The sequence below is a fragment of the Engystomops pustulosus genome, chromosome 1 (assembly GCF_040894005.1).
Source record: "Engystomops pustulosus chromosome 1, aEngPut4.maternal, whole genome shotgun sequence".
NCBI lineage: Eukaryota > Metazoa > Chordata > Amphibia > Anura > Leptodactylidae > Engystomops > Engystomops pustulosus.
The window spans coordinates 265322112-265340036 of NC_092411.1; the positions used below are offsets into that span (position 1 = coordinate 265322112).

At 47.2% G+C, this 17925-nt stretch overlaps 1 protein-coding gene across 2 annotated transcripts in view; it reads left to right on the forward strand.

Moving 5' to 3' along the window:
- The first annotated feature begins 604 nt into the window (after positions 1-604).
- Positions 605-17925, forward strand: part of RAB28 (RAB28, member RAS oncogene family) — a 74290-nt gene continuing 56969 nt past the window's right edge. Inside the window, exons 1-2 of one of the 2 annotated variants that reach the window (XM_072126073.1) lie at positions 605-1149; positions 15291-15387. In XM_072126073.1, coding sequence (XP_071982174.1) covers positions 1075-1149; positions 15291-15387 — 172 coding nt within the window. In that variant the 5' untranslated portion in view covers positions 605-1074. The remainder of the gene's footprint in view (positions 1150-15290; positions 15388-17925) is intronic. The other variant, XM_072126072.1, reaches the window with a different exon arrangement.

Genomic DNA, 17925 nt, shown 5'->3' on the forward strand with positions numbered 1-17925 from the left:
GTAGCTCCTTCTTTCCCTTATATGGTGCCCAAGTGGTATCTCCCTCCTCAGCCTGTGGTTCCCAGGTGGTACCTCCCTCCTCCCCTTGTGGTACCCAGGTGGTATCTCCCTCCTTCCCCTGTGGTGCCCAGGTGGTACCTCCCTCCTCCCCTTGTGGTGCCCAGGTGGTACCTCCCTCCTCCCCTTGTAGTGCCCAGGTGGTATCTCCCTGCTCCCCCTGTGGTGCCCAGGTGATACCTCCCTCCCGTGGTGCCCAGGTGGTATCTCCCTGCTCCCCCTGTGGTGCCCAGGTGATACCTCCCTCCCGTGGTGCCCAGGTGGTATCTCCCTACTCCCCCTGTGGTGCTCAGGTTATACCTTCCTCCCGTGGTGCCCAGGTGCTATCTCCCTGCTCCCCCTGTGGTGCCCAGGTGATACCTCCCTCCCTGTGGTGCCCAGGTGATACCTCCCTCCCGTGGTGCCCAGGTGGTATCTCCCTGCTCCCCTTGTGGTGCCCAGGTGGTACCTCCCTCCCGTGGTGCTCAGGTGGTATGTCCCTGCTCCCCCTGTGGTGCCCAGGTGGTACCTACCTCTTGTGGTGCCCAGGTGGTACCTCCCTCCTCCCCCTGTAGTGCCCAGGTGGTATCTCCCTGCTCCCCCTGTGGTGCCCAGGTGGTATCTCCCTGCTCCCCTGTGGTTCCCAGGTGGTACCTCCCTCCCGTGGTGCTCGGGTACCTGGCTTCTCTGTTTTCTGACCTCTCTCATTCACCTTAGTAACGGAGCGGCGTCACTAAGGGGACTGTACCACTTCATCAGTAAGAGGGGGAGATTTTCGATCCTCTCTTTCTGCACACAGTCTCAGTCACCACTGATGACCTGCGAGGACTGGAGGCCACATTTTCGGGTATAACGTTGCATGGTGTACACTTCAGAAAGGACCCCCAGTGTCTCCTCCATCAGTAGGAGGCTGTGCTCCCCCCCCGGGGTTGGAGTTGGTGTGAGCCGCAGCCAGTGACATGCTCGCAGTGATGGCGTCTGGTTGCTTAGCGCTGCTGTAATCCGGGACCTAATCTACAGCCGCCTCCTGCCCGCAACATGTCCGACTCCGAGGAGGAGAGCCCCGACCGGCAGCTCAAGATCGTGGTGCTGGGGGATGGAGCGTGCGGGAAGGTCAGTGCCATGTCTAGTGCCTGTGCCACCATGTCCTGCCTGTGCCACCATGTCCTGGCCTCATACAAGTGCTGTGCCACACCTGTGCCAGGAGTCTATGGCTTATACTGTGCCCGGTGCCCTCCCCCTGTATAGCCTGTGCCCGGTGCCCTCCCCCTGTATAGCGTGTGCCCGGTGCCCTCCCCCCGTATAGCGTGTGCCCTCCCCCTGTATAGCCTGTGCCCGGTGCCCTCCCCCCGTATAGCGTGTGCCCGGTGCCCTCCCCCCGTATAGCCTGTGCCCGGTGCCCTCCCCCCGTATAGCGTGCGCCCGGTGCCCTCCCCCCGTATAGCGTGCGCCCGGTGCCCTCCCCCCGTATAGCGTGCGCCCGGTGCCCTCCCCCCGTATAGCGTGCGCCCGGTGCCCTCCCCCCGTATAGCGTGCGCCCGGTGCCCTCCCCCCGTATAGCGTGCGCCCGGTGCCCTCCCCCCGTATAGCGTGCGCCCGGTGCCCTCCCCCCGTATAGCGTGCGCCCGGTGCCCTCCCCCCGTATAGCGTGCGCCCGGTGCCCTCCCCCCGTATAGCCTGCGCCCGGTGCCCTCCCCCCGTATAGCCTGCGCCCGGTGCCCTCCCCCCGTATAGCCTGCGCCCGGTGCCCTCCCCCCGTATAGCCTGCGCCCGGTGCCCTCCCCCCGTATAGCCTGCGCCCGGTGCCCTCCCCCCGTATAGCCTGCGCCCGGTGCCCTCCCCCCGTATAGCCTGCGCCCGGTGCCCTCCCCCCGTATAGCCTGCGCCCGGTGCCCTCCCCCCGTATAGCCTGCGCCCGGTGCCCTCCCCCCGTATAGCCTGCGCCCGGTGCCCTCCCCCCGTATAGCCTGCGCCCGGTGCCCTCCCCCCGTATAGCCTGCGCCCGGTGCCCTCCCCCCGTATAGCCTGCGCCCGGTGCCCTCCCCCCGTATAGCCTGCGCCCGGTGCCCTCCCCCCGTATAGCCTGCGCCCGGTGCCCTCCCCCCGTATAGCCTGCGCCCGGTGCCCTCCCCCCGTATAGCCTGCGCCCGGTGCCCTCCCCCCGTATAGTCTGTGCCCAGCGCCATTGTTATTATAATCTGTGCCCATGGTCTGTATGCCCTGTGCCAGTGCCACCCTTGGTGTGCCCACCGCTGTTGTTTGTATTCTTACCATAGAGATCCACATTTAGTTTGTGTGATGTGGGCACCAGACATTGATACTCAGTCAGATCATTTAATATTGATGGAAATGTCTTCCCTCTACATAATGTATTAATATGAAAGTAAGGTAAGTGCCACTTACTGGTGACAGCGCTGGTTTCTCTGGGTCATACAATACTCCTGGTATCTGGGCCTTGTGCAGTACAATAATCTCACCTCTCCACCAGATATAACATCCGGATCGGTGGGTACGGACTTCCCAATAAGGAGGTCCTCAGGACAGCACTATAACACAAGGTGGAGCTATAGATTAGAGGGCGCCATGAGGGGCTGTTTGGTATGTTAAACTATGGAATATTTTAGGGAACAAGAGACTGTTTTAGCTTCTGAATTTTTAATGCCCCAAGTGAGTTCACAACAAAGGGGCCTTCTGAAACCTGGAGCCGACCCTGCTCATTCTGCCCCCCCTTCCTATGGTGCCCAGGTGGTATCTCCCTCCTTCCATTGCGGTGCCGTGGTACCTCTCTTCTCCCTTTTATGCTGCCCAAGTGGTATCTTCCTTATACCCCCTGTGGTGCCCAGGTGACCTAGTGACACCCCTGGTACAACCATAGAAGAATCATCAATAGTCCCCCTCCTGGTTGTATGTGATTCTCCTTCCTAAATGATAGACACTTGATAGTGATGTCATCATCTTGACCCTTCCCTCACCACTTCCTTACCCCAGTAAGACACCTTGTCAGTGATGGTCTATCTTCCTCAGTCACCCCGGGTGTGAATGGACATCCAGCACAAGGTCAAACTACTTGTCCCAGAGAATCTTAGGTCAGGCTTTTTCTATATGCTCCCCAAGATCCACAAAGATGGCCGTACAGGAAGGCCTACTATTTCTGGTGGAAAAAAACATCTCAGGTTGGGTTGAAAACCTCCTAACATCACTGGTCTGAGATACTCCCTGCTATATCCAGGGTGTAGACCCACTACCTAGAGGTACAATCCTGGCCACCATGGATGTGGTATGTATGTATGTATATGTATGTCGGTGTATACACATGGAGAAACACAACCTACCAACAGAACTGGTACGGTAGCAGAACTTGTACAATTTGTGCTCACCGACAACTATTTCTGATTGGAGAGGACCTGTACCTCCAGAGTATGGGAACATCAATGGGTTCAAAGTGTGCAACACAATATGCAAATATTTTTATGGCCGAACTGGAAAGTGTAGACCTTTCTACATGCACCACAAAACCCATGATCTATCTCCTTACGTTGATGATATTCTGATCATCTGGACTGAGGAGGCCCTGCTTCAACTCCATGAGGGTTACAACAGCTTTCACCCCAGCATCAATCTGTAATCAAGCTATTCAGATAATAATATACACTTTCTGGAAACCACCATAGACATTAAAGACAGTCACCACAACCATATACTACAAACCAAATCGAACGACCTATCCTAGAAATCACAGCTTCCACCCCAAACCCAAAGACAATCCATCATATACAGTCAGGCCATACGCTACAACCGTATCTGCTCAGACAAGACAGACCTGGAAAAATCCCTCCTGGAGCTCAGGTCTGAATTTCTCCAGTTGGGCTACAGACCAAAAGTGATTGACAACCAAATAAGTTGGTCAACAGAGACCATTTACTCACATATAAGGAGACCCAAAAGGAGGCCTGAGTTCCCCTAGTAGTCACTTATAGCCCACAACTGGAGATCCTACGTCACATCGCCAGGAAACTCCAACCGATTCTGCATAAAGATACAAGTGTAACAGAAATATTCCCCGTCCCTCCTCTCCTGTCCTTCCGGTAACCAGCAAACTTAAAGGGCACCTACCACCACAAATCTACCTATAAAGGTAGATCGGGTGGTAGGTGGATCAATGGGACGTGAGGATTAGCCCTTTTAAGGGCTAATCCTCACGTCCCCGCACTGTTTTGTAAACTTTTATTACCCTAATATGTTAATTTACTTATGCGGCTACTGGGGCGTGGAGTAGCCGCATCTGAGGTTACACGAGGCGGCTACTCCACGCCCCGGTAGCCACATTACCCCTCCTACTCACCATGTTCGGCGCGCAGCTGCTCGTAGCTGCGCGCCCTCTTCCGCCGATCCTGCCGTCTGCGCATGCGCAGAACAGCAGGCCCGCGCCTGCGCAGCCCCGGCTTCAGAGCATTTTAGGGTAATAAATGTTTACAAAACAGTGCGGGGACGTGAGGATTAGCCCTTAAAAGGGCTATCCTCACGTCCCATTGATCCACCTACCACCCGATCTACCTTTATAGGTAGATTTGTGGTGGTAGGTTTCCTTTAAAACAACTTTTTTTCCGTCACGCCCTGAAGCCCCCATCAGAAAATGGCACCGACCTCTGCCTGAAAAATTGGTACAAAACATGTTGGCACATTCACACAGGTGACCATGTACCTGTACCATAATCACAGCGGGTACATCAGATCAAGGGGACCTTTTCCTGCAGGTCTTACAATGTGGAGGACCTTGTTATGTGTGAACAGTGTCCCATCACAGGCCTCTATGTCTTGAACCCGGTTTTAATGGGACAACTCAAGACACAGAGGGAAAGGAAAGAACGGGAATATAAATTAATGCAGAGATTTAACACCTTACAAAGTGGTTTAACATTCAGCTTCATGACCTCCTATCTCTGACCTGGAGGCCACAAGCAGATAAGAGTCAGGGCTCTCTTGTTCCGCCTCACAGGTTTTTAGTCTGTTTATTACCATCCTGTTGTAAATAAAATGTCTGTGTATATATCATCCTGTTGATTTTTTTTCAATGTATATTGCAGATCACTGCCTCGTGTGTATATAATGCTGAGAACTTTCTGTTTCATGCATTACATCATGTCTGACGAAGAGAACTAGTATTCTCGAAAGCTTCACCCTCACATATACTCCGTTATCCTCAAAGTATCACCTGATTTCTTTGCTCCTCTTTTGCTCTCTAGTACGGTACAAGTCTACACTACTAACAAATGTGTCCTCTATGGGCCGACAGTGGAAGAAAGCTGTTGACAGACCCCTTTAGTGGTGTCCTCACAAACCCAAGGATCAGTTTCTTTAAATCCTATAGCTAGAAACTCCTCTCTGCTAATATCCCAGTAGGAAGGTCCCATCATTGGATAGAGGTCAACATTTAAATTTGGGACAACCTCTTTAATGGTACATAATAGAAATTGTTAAAGGGGTTATCCGGGTTTAAAAATCTTTTTATGGCCAGGCTGGGGAGGGATAGTTAAACATAATAAACATGGACTTACCTCCTCCGGCGCCGCCGCTGTCCCGCGCTGCGGTCACTTCGACCCCTGTTTACAGGGGCACGGAAGCCGCGCACAGGGAACTTCCGGTCCGCGTTGTGGACGGCTCCTCCCTTCCGTCCCTATCTCTCAGCGTTGTAAGCGCTGGGAGATGGTGCGCATGGGAGCTTCCGGCCGGCCGGAAGCTCCCTGTGCGCCCTTGTACTGAAACCGGTGCACAGAGAAGACGGGCCGCGGAGCGGGACATCGGCAGCACCGGAGGAGGTAAGTACATGTTTATTTTGTTTAAATAGCCCTCCCCAGCCCGGCCATAAAAAATTTTTAAAACCCGGATAACCCCTTTAAGTAAATAGTAAGATGTCTGACTTGTTACTCATATTGGACAATGAATGCCTATAACGTTGAGCCTTAGAGGTTACATTTTTGGAACGTTAGAAGTGTAAATCCAATTCAGCACAACAATCGGCAGAGATACAGTAGGACGTCTTGCCATGGAAAAGCAGAAACTGAGAACATCTGGCGCAGAGTCTGTGATTTTACACCCCGCACGCTGGGCCTATTCCTTTGGCAATGTGGTCAATGTATTCTCAGATCTGGTGACTTCACAAGAGTCGATGACAACTTTGCCATTTTCCATGATAATCTCCTTGAAGAATTTGGCAGTCCTCCTCGTGAGACAAGGAAGAAAGAAGAAAAGCTCATTTGTACAGGAGTTGAAGAAAGTTATTTCACACCAATTTATTGCTTTGTTAAATTAAAATCGTTTTCTTACTCAGCAGCAGCCGTGACAAACTGTGGAAAGTAAGTGGAAAGATCCAGAGCTTGTCCAAGCCTATGGAAATACAGTTTCATGGCCATGTAGTGGAAAGACCCGCAGTTTTCTACTAAATCACTATGAACAGCCATATTTTAGTGGTGCATCGGCACCACCATGGCCTGAAGGTTGTATTGGATGTGAGGCATCTCATCCTCACTGGTCAACTACTAATGGTCTATGGTAGAAGTATGTGGGGTTGGTAAATCAAACCTCCTACTCCAACTCTGACTTCTCAATTTCCCAAACTTCGACTCAGAATCCAGCTTCACCAAAATGGTCACTCTGGGGGTCTCTAGTATTGTTAGTCTGCTCTCAGGGCCTCTAGTATTGTTGGCTGCACTGTGGGGCCTCCAGCATTGTTGGCTGCACTGTGGGGCCTCCAGCATTGTTGGCTGCACTGCGGGGCCTCCAGCATTGTTGGCTGCACTGCGGGGCCTCCAGCATTGTCGGCTGCACTGCGGGGCCTCCAGCATTGTCGGCTGCACTGTGGGGCCTCCAGCATTGTCGGCTGCACTGTGGGGCCTCCAGCATTGTCGGCTGCACTGTGGGGCCTCCAGCATTGTCGGCTGCACTGTGGGGCCTCCAGCATTGTCGGCTGCACTGTGGGGCCTCCAGCATTGTCGGCTGCACTGTGGGGCCTCCAGCATTGTCGGCTGCACTGTGGGGCCTCCAGCATTGTCGGCTGCACTGTGGGGCCTCCAGCATTGTCGGCTGCACTGTGGGGCCTCCAGCATTGTCGGCTGCACTGTGGGGCCTCCAGCATTGTCGGCTGCACTGTGGGGCCTCCAGCATTGTCGGCTGCACTGTGGGGCCTCCAGCATTGTCGGCTGCACTGTGGGGCCTCCAACTACACAGCCCTGGTGGTAGTAATGTACACTGGAAGACCATATAAACGGGGTTTCAAGATTGAGATATTGATATAATACCCTTCGAATAATTAATTTTATATGATCTGTAGGCCATAAAAGAGAAATTCTTGACAAATTTTCTTAAAACGCTCCTTAAAAAAATCAACGGAGTTGCAATCAGATTTCTGCCGGCATGTCATCCTCTGGAAGCTGTTGGTGTTTCGCAGCGTGTTTCCATTTGCTAGTAAGGCATTGACTCGACACTATCACTTTAAGGTGGAGGGTTTTGGATTTTGCTCTGTCGAACACTTAGATGCTGTGGTTGCATGTATCGTGGCCTCTGAGGCCATCATGGCCATGTTTGGAAACCAACTTTCTTGGTCTCCAATTCGTTCAAACGGCCTCATGCGTTGAGACTGTAGTGCTCATGGAGCTACATTCCTCTTTTGAAGAGCTACATCGTATCTGGAATCTTGTTTTTTTTTTCAGATTTTGAAGGAATTTTTCTACTGTAAAGAAAATCTACTATCAAAATTCATCACAATAAACCAGGGACACTTACTCTTAGATACAGGCACCGTGACTGTGACTGTGTAATCTTCTTATATTTGTTATCCATGGCCTCCTTCCTTCTAAAGTCAACTTTTATAATTCGGCTATTGAGCCTAAAGTGCTCTGGTAGTGTTAGCAGAGCCCCCATCCTCTGCTGCAGTGAGATGACATCAGGCCAAGGGAGCAGAATGGAATTTAATTTCGCCCACGTTATTTTCAAATTAGATCCGTGGGACTGTGGGGGATATTTACAAATTAGTCCAAATTCTTTACAAAAAGTTGCATGGAAAATGGCACCAAAAATACGCTGACCCTTTAGAATACAACTTTCTTTACGCAGGCGTCTGGACTTGGGTTCCTACAAATTACAGGTTACTAAGGGGGGTTGGTTGCTTTCTTAGCCTATGGCTATTAGCCTACATCTACACACCCCAAAAGTGACAACATAGAAGGAAGTATTAACCCCATTGGTGTCTACTGCCTCATAGTTGTTTCAAAACCGTTGTCACGTCGAAACATTTACAGTCTTAGGCTACATTCACACACCTGTATGGGGGACGTATGTATGGCCGTTATACGTCCCCCATACACTTCTATGGGCTCACGGCCCTGTACGGTAGCGGTACGGTGCAGCACACGTGTCCTATCTTTTCCTGTGATACGGCGCCGTGCGCTGTATCTTCCTATGGAGAGGGGCGTGGGTGATCAGCGCTCATCCCCTGCTCCTTTCCGCAGCGCCGATGTATGCCCGCCGTACTACGGTATGGCGGGCATACATCGTGTGAATGTAGCCTTAGTATGATACCTGGGGTGAAGTGCTCAGCACTCCATCCCTAATGCTTATGTACTAGCCCTCTCCACCTCCCCTCCCGTAAGAGAGCAGGGGAGTCCCTCTTCTATGCAAGCCCTTATTTTCTTCTGTAATTATCTTATCTTCTGTAATTTTAACTACTCACACTCCATTATTTTTATTTTAGTTTACTAATAAAAGTTATATTTTACTGGGAAACTGGCAAATCGTGGGTATTTTTGGTTGCATTTGCCGTGCAACTTTTTGTAAAGAAAAGAGAGCAGAATGGAGGGTGCTCTTCTGCTTGTGAATCTACAGCACAGAGGGGTAAAATCCCTCACAGAGCCCCTCGGGCTCATTAGCATAATTATAAAGGTTGATTTTTTTGAAGGAAGGAGGTCACGGATAACAAATATAAGAAGATGACCACAGTTACTGTGCCTGGATCTATGAGTAAGTGTCCCTGGTTTATCATGATGGATATTAAATTTCCTTCACAGAGCTGATCGTGGGGGTTCTAAGAGTTTGACGCTCCCATATCAATTTATGATGGCTCGTCCTAAGGATGTCATCAGTCTTACAATTCTAGAACATCCCTTTAAATCCCACCATTTGTTCACCTTCGGGCACTGACCGTCCCAGGTGATTTGGGAGTTTTGGCGCTTAGAGTTGAGATGTTTCCAGCTGTAATTTAGTGGCTCGCATCGTAGTCCTGGTCTGTTTCATGGACAGAGGAGGGAGAGTTGTACCCCCTCGCTGGCTGTTAATCACGGTCAGAGACTCTTGCGGGTTTATGATCCTCTGATGAATGATAACTCGAGTTTCCAGCGGTTTTAATCCTGCAGATTTGATATTATATGAGCAAACTCAACCATTTGTGATCTGATTTGTGGTTTTATTATAACCGCGGACAAGGTAGACTTCTGCTCAGAGACTCGTAACTCTCCCCTCTCGCTCTGGGAATGTGTTGTATTTGTGAAAATACCGTTATTGCTAAAAAATAAAAAGGCTTAGATTATTAGTGGAATAACGGAAAAGTGTGAGCTGTAAAACTTTTATGGAAATGTAGAAAAACCTGTCAGTCATAGTAATAGATGTGTGGGGGCAGGACAAGGGCGATTTCCTAATTTTGAACTGTAATTACCAGGCCTGTCCACTATGTAGTGACTGGAGCAGCAAGGGCGGGGGGGGCGGGGCGGTGATAAGCGGATCAAGGTGGTGTGAATAATTAAGGGAAGTAGAAGCACCAAACTGCTCAATTTAGAGAGCCTAGAGCGCCCGAAGTGAAGTAGCATAATTTTAATATTGGGTTATCTCCTGAACAATAAGGTTTTGTGCCTAAGGAAGATCCTACATATGCATTACAGCGCTGATGTGTCCCTATTATCGCGAAAACTACCAAAGGCAAGTGGTTGATTAGCCACAAGCGAGTTTGATCCGACTCACTTCATGCACTGGTGGTATTTACCAGACTCAACATTGTATCCCTAAACATAACATGTCTGTTCAGTGATTCTCGGTTTGATACTAGTAATCCGGCAAGCACATAGATAGAGTTTCTCGAACCAAACTCTCTTGTTATAATCAGGTTTTAAACAGTCGGACTTGTATAAAAGTTATGGCTAATTTGCATATATTAGCATTTCCAGGACAATTACACCACCTCGCTGTCTCCTTGGACAGTCCATCTTCTTCACATCAGGCATTCTCCTTAGCCTGCCTGCACATAAACATGAGCCATCTTTGGACACAACCAATGGCCCAATGGTCACTTTATGTGCCATTGGCGTGGGAGGTCTGCTCACACATCTATGGTGATAGAATAGACCTACCTGAGCTGCAAACTGGGCATAGTTACTCAATCCTAGGCAGTTGTCTTACACATGGGCCACGGGTAAGAGCCTATCGAAAAAAAATTGTCTGTGTGCTGTCCATTGATACCATTGGCAATTTTTTAATTTTGTGGATGACTTGATGTCTTGCTTAATGTATACTGTGAATGTCTCCTACTACAAGCGCTCTGTATTTGATGACTCCTGTAGTGATTAGCTGAGGGAGATGACACAATACGGCCGTTACCTTCCTAATAACACATTCCCATAACATATTACTGAAGGCAATGGTTTCAAGGTCTACCTGTAATCTCTGGGTAATCAGATTACAGCCTGGGCTTAGTGTGATCCCTATTACTTGCCTACAAGATCTGTAACTCATTCTTGTGGGTTTTGAAGCAGACACTTTGTGATAAGTAGATTTGGGATTCAGGTTGGGTTTAGCCTGTTTTATTTCTTATTTCGGAGCCTTCACAGTTCTGGTAAGTAGATCCAAGTGGCGGCAACCATGTAATAAATGAATATTCAGAAAATTTCGAGTCGCTCTCCAGGTTACTCCTTTATTCGACTCTTTACATGATGATCCTATTTTTTTTACCTGTGCTTGGTTATCATTCTGCCCGTTCTCTGTATGCAGGTAGCCTGTGATAGACTTGTGTTTGTAGACAGCAGCCAATCAGAGGAGACAGAGTAGGAGTAGGCATTGTAGTTAAAATGTAATCACATATGATTATTCGGGCAGTAAAGGCAGGTTACGTACATGATAGGTTCTGTAGGTTTGTTCTTAAGTTGAATTTGTATGCAAGTCGAAACTGTATATTTTATAATTGTAGATCCAGACAAAAAAATGTTGGCCCCAGTGACAATTGGAGTTTAAACATTTTTTGCTGTAATGGGACCAAAGATTATCGATAAAGCTTCATAACAGACACCTTACAGCTGACTATAGTAAAGCATTCAGAAAGCTTCACCAGAAGGGTCTGTCTGTAACTATGGGTTGTCTGTAAGTCGGGTGTCCTTAAGTAGGGGACCGCCTGTGTTTTATAATTGTAGATCCAGACAAAATTTTTTTGACAATTGGAGTTTCCAAATGTTTTCCTGTAATGGGACCAAGGATTCTCAATAAAGCTTCATTACAGACACCTTACAGCTGGACATTGCAGCCTGGGGCTATAGTAAAGCATTTAGAAAGCTTCCCTAATGGTCACAGTGGGCAGAGGGATCTGTCTGTAACTAGGGGTCGTCTGTAAGTTGGGTGTCCTTAAGCAGGTGACCGCCTGTTATAGGCAAAATATACAATCCCAATGACCAGATTTTAGGCAGAAATAGAAGCTAAAATTTCTGAGCCATTAAGAATTTCTTTTGTAAGTTTTAACACGTCAAAAACTGGGGAAGACCGTTTTTATTTTAGATAAATAGTTTATTATTATTATTTTTTTTCGTTTGAACTTGGCAAGAATTCCGGCCAACTTTGCTTTATCAAGTTTATCGACTCATATCTGCTCAAGGATCCGTTTTGTTCTTTTTACTTATTTTTATCGGAATTGTCAGTTATTTAGGAAAGACCTTGGAATTATCTCTTCAGGGTCTCGTGAAAAGAAGGGGGGGGGGGGTGCACCAATTATAGCCACGTCCTCAGTGCACCGTGAAGGCTGTTTGCATCAAGATAAAAGTAGATTTTTAAGTCTATTTACAAAGCGCTAGAGGTGGACAGAGACCCCCTAGTCCTCTTATGGTAAATGTAGGGCTGCACCAGCCAAGAGGCGAGTTGAACCTCATGCCTCAGGCTTCTGTAGGAAGATGGTGGGGGGGTAGCATCAAGGCACAGTCACCTGCTACAAAGCAGGACTTCTTCTCACCCAACGTCGGCATGAGACAATACATGGAGAACTTACTTAAAAAATAACCTGATGTATTACTACTAGATGGGAAATTTGGGGGCGCCATTCTATAGTTTGCCTCTGGCAGCAGAGAGTTTGGGGTCACCGCTGGGCAGGTGATATATGTTGGTACCAGTAATCTGTGCAACTGAGAAAACAATGAAAACTTTTTTAAAAAACGCAGCTCAGTATGACCTACAGAATTTGTTGGAAAGTTGACTTAGCCTACATTTGGTTTCAATCACATTCATTGTATATGTAGGCGATTGTACTGCTGCCTGCTGGAAGACATCACAGCGTCCTCTCTGCTGGTGTGCTCTGATCTAATGCTGTACAGTAATGACTCATATACATAGGATCCAGCCATGGAGGGGGCTCCATACACGTTACACAATGTCATGTTAGGTCACAGAGATCCTGAGTGTAACACCCGGCATTTATAGACATACCAGCCCTTAGGCTCTCTACAGTCACGACCACCCAGGGCTCATTCAGTCGGGCTAGGCCATTTCACGTTCCGCAAAATAAAAAAAAAAGGCATTGTTGTTCAATGCATACAGTCCACGGAAATGTATTTAATTTTTTTTACATGCCCAGAAAAAAATTAAATGCCAATAAAATCGGGTTCCTCTGTATCATCTGTGAAATTTACAGACCACAATCGTATCTTTTGTTTTTTTTTTTTTACCCTGGAATATATTGATTATTGATATCTAAATAAACCCCCAAAAAATAATGAGCCCGTGTAGTGTGAAAATAACGGATTGCACATGTACGTGAATTGCACTCGTCTGAATACTCCCTAATATGCCAAATAGGTACTTTACAGTCACATGTTAGGTCCAAGGTTAAAGCCAACAGCCAATAGCTCCACCCATCTGACAATAAAGATCCAAAATAAAATGACGTTGACATAGGGAAAGGTAGGGGCTCTACCAGAAACAGTCGTGTGTGGCATAGTTAGTCTTTTAAAGGTGATGTGAATGTGATACATTTTTAGGTGTTTGATTTGTACTTTTTATGATTTTGCTTTAAGATGAGCAGATCTATTTGTAGATCAGTACGGATCTGCCATTTTACCGCCACCGGATCCAGTCTGACTCTCCATGACTGGAGAACCTGTTTAATAATCGCCTCCTTCCATTGTTGTACTTGGCGCTTGGGCGTTGTGGCAAGTGAAGCTGGCAGAGTACACACGGCTTCACCACACAAGCACCATAGGTACAGCTGCTTTACTTGCCCCATCCTGGCTTCACTTACCACATCATGAAATGTGGTACGGCTGCGAGAACTGCAGACAGGGGCACACCACCAATGAGGCAACTTTAGAAAATCGCCTTGGGTGGCGCCCCCTGCTGGGTGATGAGTGCTGTCCCCCCTCTCCCTTCTGGTCAAACACTCTAGGGCTGCGGCATTGAACACCCAGTCCTGGGCCACAGCCAAAGAACTTCTATTAAAATAAAAACAATATTCTTCTGGCTTCTTTTCCCTGTGGCTCCATCTTCTTCTCTTCCTGGCAGCGTATTGGCCGGGCGGACACGCACGCTATGAAGTTACACAATGTTGCGGCCTTGTGATGTGATAGTGTGTCCGTTCAGACAGGAATAGACGAAGACAGAGCCGCGGGGAGGAGAAGCCGGAGGTAAGTAAAGAGGTTTTTTTGTAAGGGGGCTCTGCTGTGTAAATTACATTATGGAGGGGGGGGGGGCACTGCTATGGACATTTCATTACAGAGGGTACTACTGTGGACATTTCATTACATAGGGGTCTACTGTGGACATTTCATTACAGGGGGCTTTGCTGTGGATATTTCTTTACAGGAAAGGGCTCTGCTGTGGTCATTTTATTACAGGGGAGGGCTCTGCTGTGGTCATTTTATTACAGGGGAGGGCTCTGCTGTGGACATTTTATTACAGGGGAGGGCTCTGCTGTGGTCATTTTATTACAGGGGAGGGCTCTGCTGTGGACATTTTATTACAGGGGAGGGCTCTGCTGTGGTCATTGTATTACAGGGGAGGGCTCTGCTGTGGTCATTTTATTACAGGGGAGGGCTCTGCTGTGGACATTTTATTACAGGGGAGGGCTCTGCTGTGGACATTTTATTACAGGGGAGGGCTCTGCTGTGGACATTTTATTACAGGGGAGGGCTCTGCTGTGGACATTTTATTACAGGGGAGGGCTCTGCTGTGGACATTTTATTAAAGAGTAGCAGCTGCATTTCCCAGTCAATAAGTTTGGATCGGGGGCTACTGGAAATAGCGTTATATGGCAGGATGCATGTGTGATCGGCTTCTCTATCAATTTTGTAATCCATGGGTAACCCAATGCATTATTTCCAGTAAGCTTAATACAGTATATAGCTCTTTGACCGGGGGGGGGGGGGGGGTTGAATATCTTTCTATAAATCGCCTCAGCCAGCAGAGAGGCTACGTTCACCCTGTCTTCAGAGTCTGATGTGCCTCATATTTTTTTTTTTATGTAGTTGGTTTAGGTTCCCAAATTGACCTGGCAGGTTCTCTTTGAGGAGGGAGGACAGGTATGGGAAAATAAAATATTTTAAAAAATGAACAAAATTTTAGGGGACTAGAGGGGGTTATATACCAATTTCCAGGACGATTGGAGTAACGTTGTTTGGGATCGATTCGATTCTAACTGAAATGGAATGTTCTGAAAAAAATCGCATCCTGTATGATTCTCTTCTCTCTAGTTGTGTTGATTTGAGCTGTATGCGAGGGCTTATGTTTTGTAGGACAAGCTGTAATTGTGACCATTTGGGTTATGTATAACTTTCCAATCAAATTTCATTCCCTTTTTTTTTTTTTTTTTCTTTTTTTGTAACCTGTCACTTACCGAAAACGATTTGTTTGGTAATATTACTTCTACATTACTTTAGAGTCAGTTCTTAATGGTTTTAGAATGTGTTTTCGTGTTCCCGTCCTACCAAGCTGTCTAAACGCAAACATCTCACACATTTCCTTTTTAGACCTCGCTCGCCATGCGGTTTGCCCAGGAGTCGTTCGGAAAACAGTACAAACAAACAGTGGGGCTGGATTTCTTTCTGAAAAGGATAACGCTGCCAGGTAAGATTTTTTTCATTCTCTCTAGGTGAGTTCTGTAGCATCTTAATTCTGAGATCATGGGCAAAACGCAACTTTAGGATCCTTCAGTAAGTAAGGAATAGCCTGCAGGGACTGATTCATCCATGAACCTACACCACGGACTATACCCTGGGGGGGGGGGGGGGGTTGCCTCAAGCCTTACCCTGTACAAAGTTTATGAAGCCTCTGCACAATACCCCGTTTTCTCTTAAAATAATACCTACATCATTTTTATAGGGGGAAAAAAAGGTATTTCTGAGAAACAAAGCATAACGTTATTTACGGAAACGACTAATCTCATATGTGTTAAAAAAAAAAAAAAAAAGAGAAAAAAAATGTATAATCTCGCTATGTAAGCGGCGAGTCCTAATATGTGAATGCTGTTTTATGCAAGGCAGCATGAAATTGCTGGCATTTAATAGACCACTAAAATTTAGTGTCCCAAGACGCTCATAAAAATACAGTTTGAGCATTCAAGATGTTTCAGGCCATGGTGCAAAGGAACCATTTAGATGCCTGCTGCAGCACATTGCATGGAAAATAAGAAGGGGGGGGGGGGATTGCTGACGCTAGTTAACCTTTTTATGACCAGAATGGGTTAGAGGCAGCTTAGGATGTTTAAGACCGCACACAGTAAGAGGAATGGGTCAGTGCCAGCACTTTGCTGAGTATGACGGTATAGATGTACAGTTCCATAGTCGACGTCTCATCTGTATGTGGTCAGACCTATTTCAAAGTCAAGCATGGATAAACCGGGGACACTTACTCATAGATCCAGGCACTGTGACTGTGGTGATCTTATTCATTGGTCTCCTGCCTTCTAAAATCAAATTTCTCTGGGGGCTCTGGGAGGGCGTTAGCAGAGCCCCTCTGTGCTGTAGCTTTACACTGTGCAGGACCCCTTTCACTCCTCTCCTGTGTGAGATTATGCAGACAGAGGAAGGGGGGGTTAGTGCTCAGGGTAGAGGGTGTGCTTCTACATAGTGTAGCTACAGCACAGTGGGGCTTTGGTTCTTATGGATCTGTAGTATAATTTTAAAAGTTTTTTTTTTTTAAGAAGGAATAGTCTAGAGTCCATAGGCTCTTTGCAACTTTTTTTCAAAAAGTTACAAAAGATTTGACACTTTTTTCCGATACCAGTCCAACTTTTTTTTATATTTGTTTTTGCCATTTAACAATTTTAAAGACCTCAACATCTGGATTTCGGTGAAAATTTGCAGAGAGTAAGTAATGATTTTTTTCAAAAGTGTCAAAAGGTAGGGCAGTGCAGAGTTAGGCTACATTTACACTGCTGCAAGGGGGACGTATATACGGCCGACGTATATATACGGCCAATATACGTCCCCCATAGACGGCAATGGGCGCACGTGCGGCACCGCACCGCTCTGTACCCGGGAAAAAGATAGGACATGTCCTGTCTTTTCCAGTAATATGCCGCCATGCGCCATGTATCCCTACTCTAAGGCTACATTCACATTGCCGTTGCCCGCCGTACCGTACCGGGCAACGGCAGCGCTCGCCCCCCTCCTCCTCTCCCCGCGCTGCCGTTGCCTGGTACGGTACGGCAGTGTGAATGTAGCCTTAGACTAGACAGTCTTATGCTGCACCAGATTTATGACTGTGTCTGATGATGAATCTGGTGTAGTATGATACTGTGTGGTCATACTTTGCACCTCCTATCAGTTAACTTATGAGTTTATGCCAGAAAGCTGTGGCAAAATTCTGGAGCATTAACATTACTTTTGGTGCGCAATCTTCTTGATGTGAAGCCACGCCACTTTTGTAATACGTCACACCCCCTCTGACATACTAGTACCTGAAAGCTGTCTAAAACTCTTGATAAATGTAGCACAGACAGTTTTTTTTTTTTTTTTTTTGGTGCAACTTCTCAATTCTTTTGTAAAGAGATTGGTAAATCTGCCCCACTGTGCAAACGCAAATCCACCAATGCACTAGAGGAAGTCCCAATAAAATAAAAGGGATGTGTCTAATAATAATAATAATAATAATAACTTTATTATCCCAAACTGGAACTTAAAGTGTCACATCCGCAATACACCAATTTAACAGAGATCTAACATATTTAAAACTCACATAAAACCACATACACCATAAAAAAGGAAACACAGGTACACATATACATTACACAAGTTTACAATAAATAGTTAAATGGATTAATAATAAATAGTTAATAGTACCCCCCCCCTCCCAATTACATTTCTTGAAGTCGTACTGCACGATCCTTACTTAATCTACCCCTTCTCACTGTATTTGACAGCTCGAGAGCGGCCGGTATAAACGTCTTCTTAAATCTCTCCGACCTGCACTGCATAAGAATAAAATGAGAGCTAAAACCACTAATCTGTGCCTGCAGCACGCCATGCATGGAGCTATCAATGTTCTCTCTAATTTTATCCAATTTTCTCAGTATTCCACACCGTACCAGTTCCCCCCCATTTCTCAATGGGCGAACCCACTATCGAGGAGGCTTTCTTAATTATCTTATCCATCCTCTGGCAA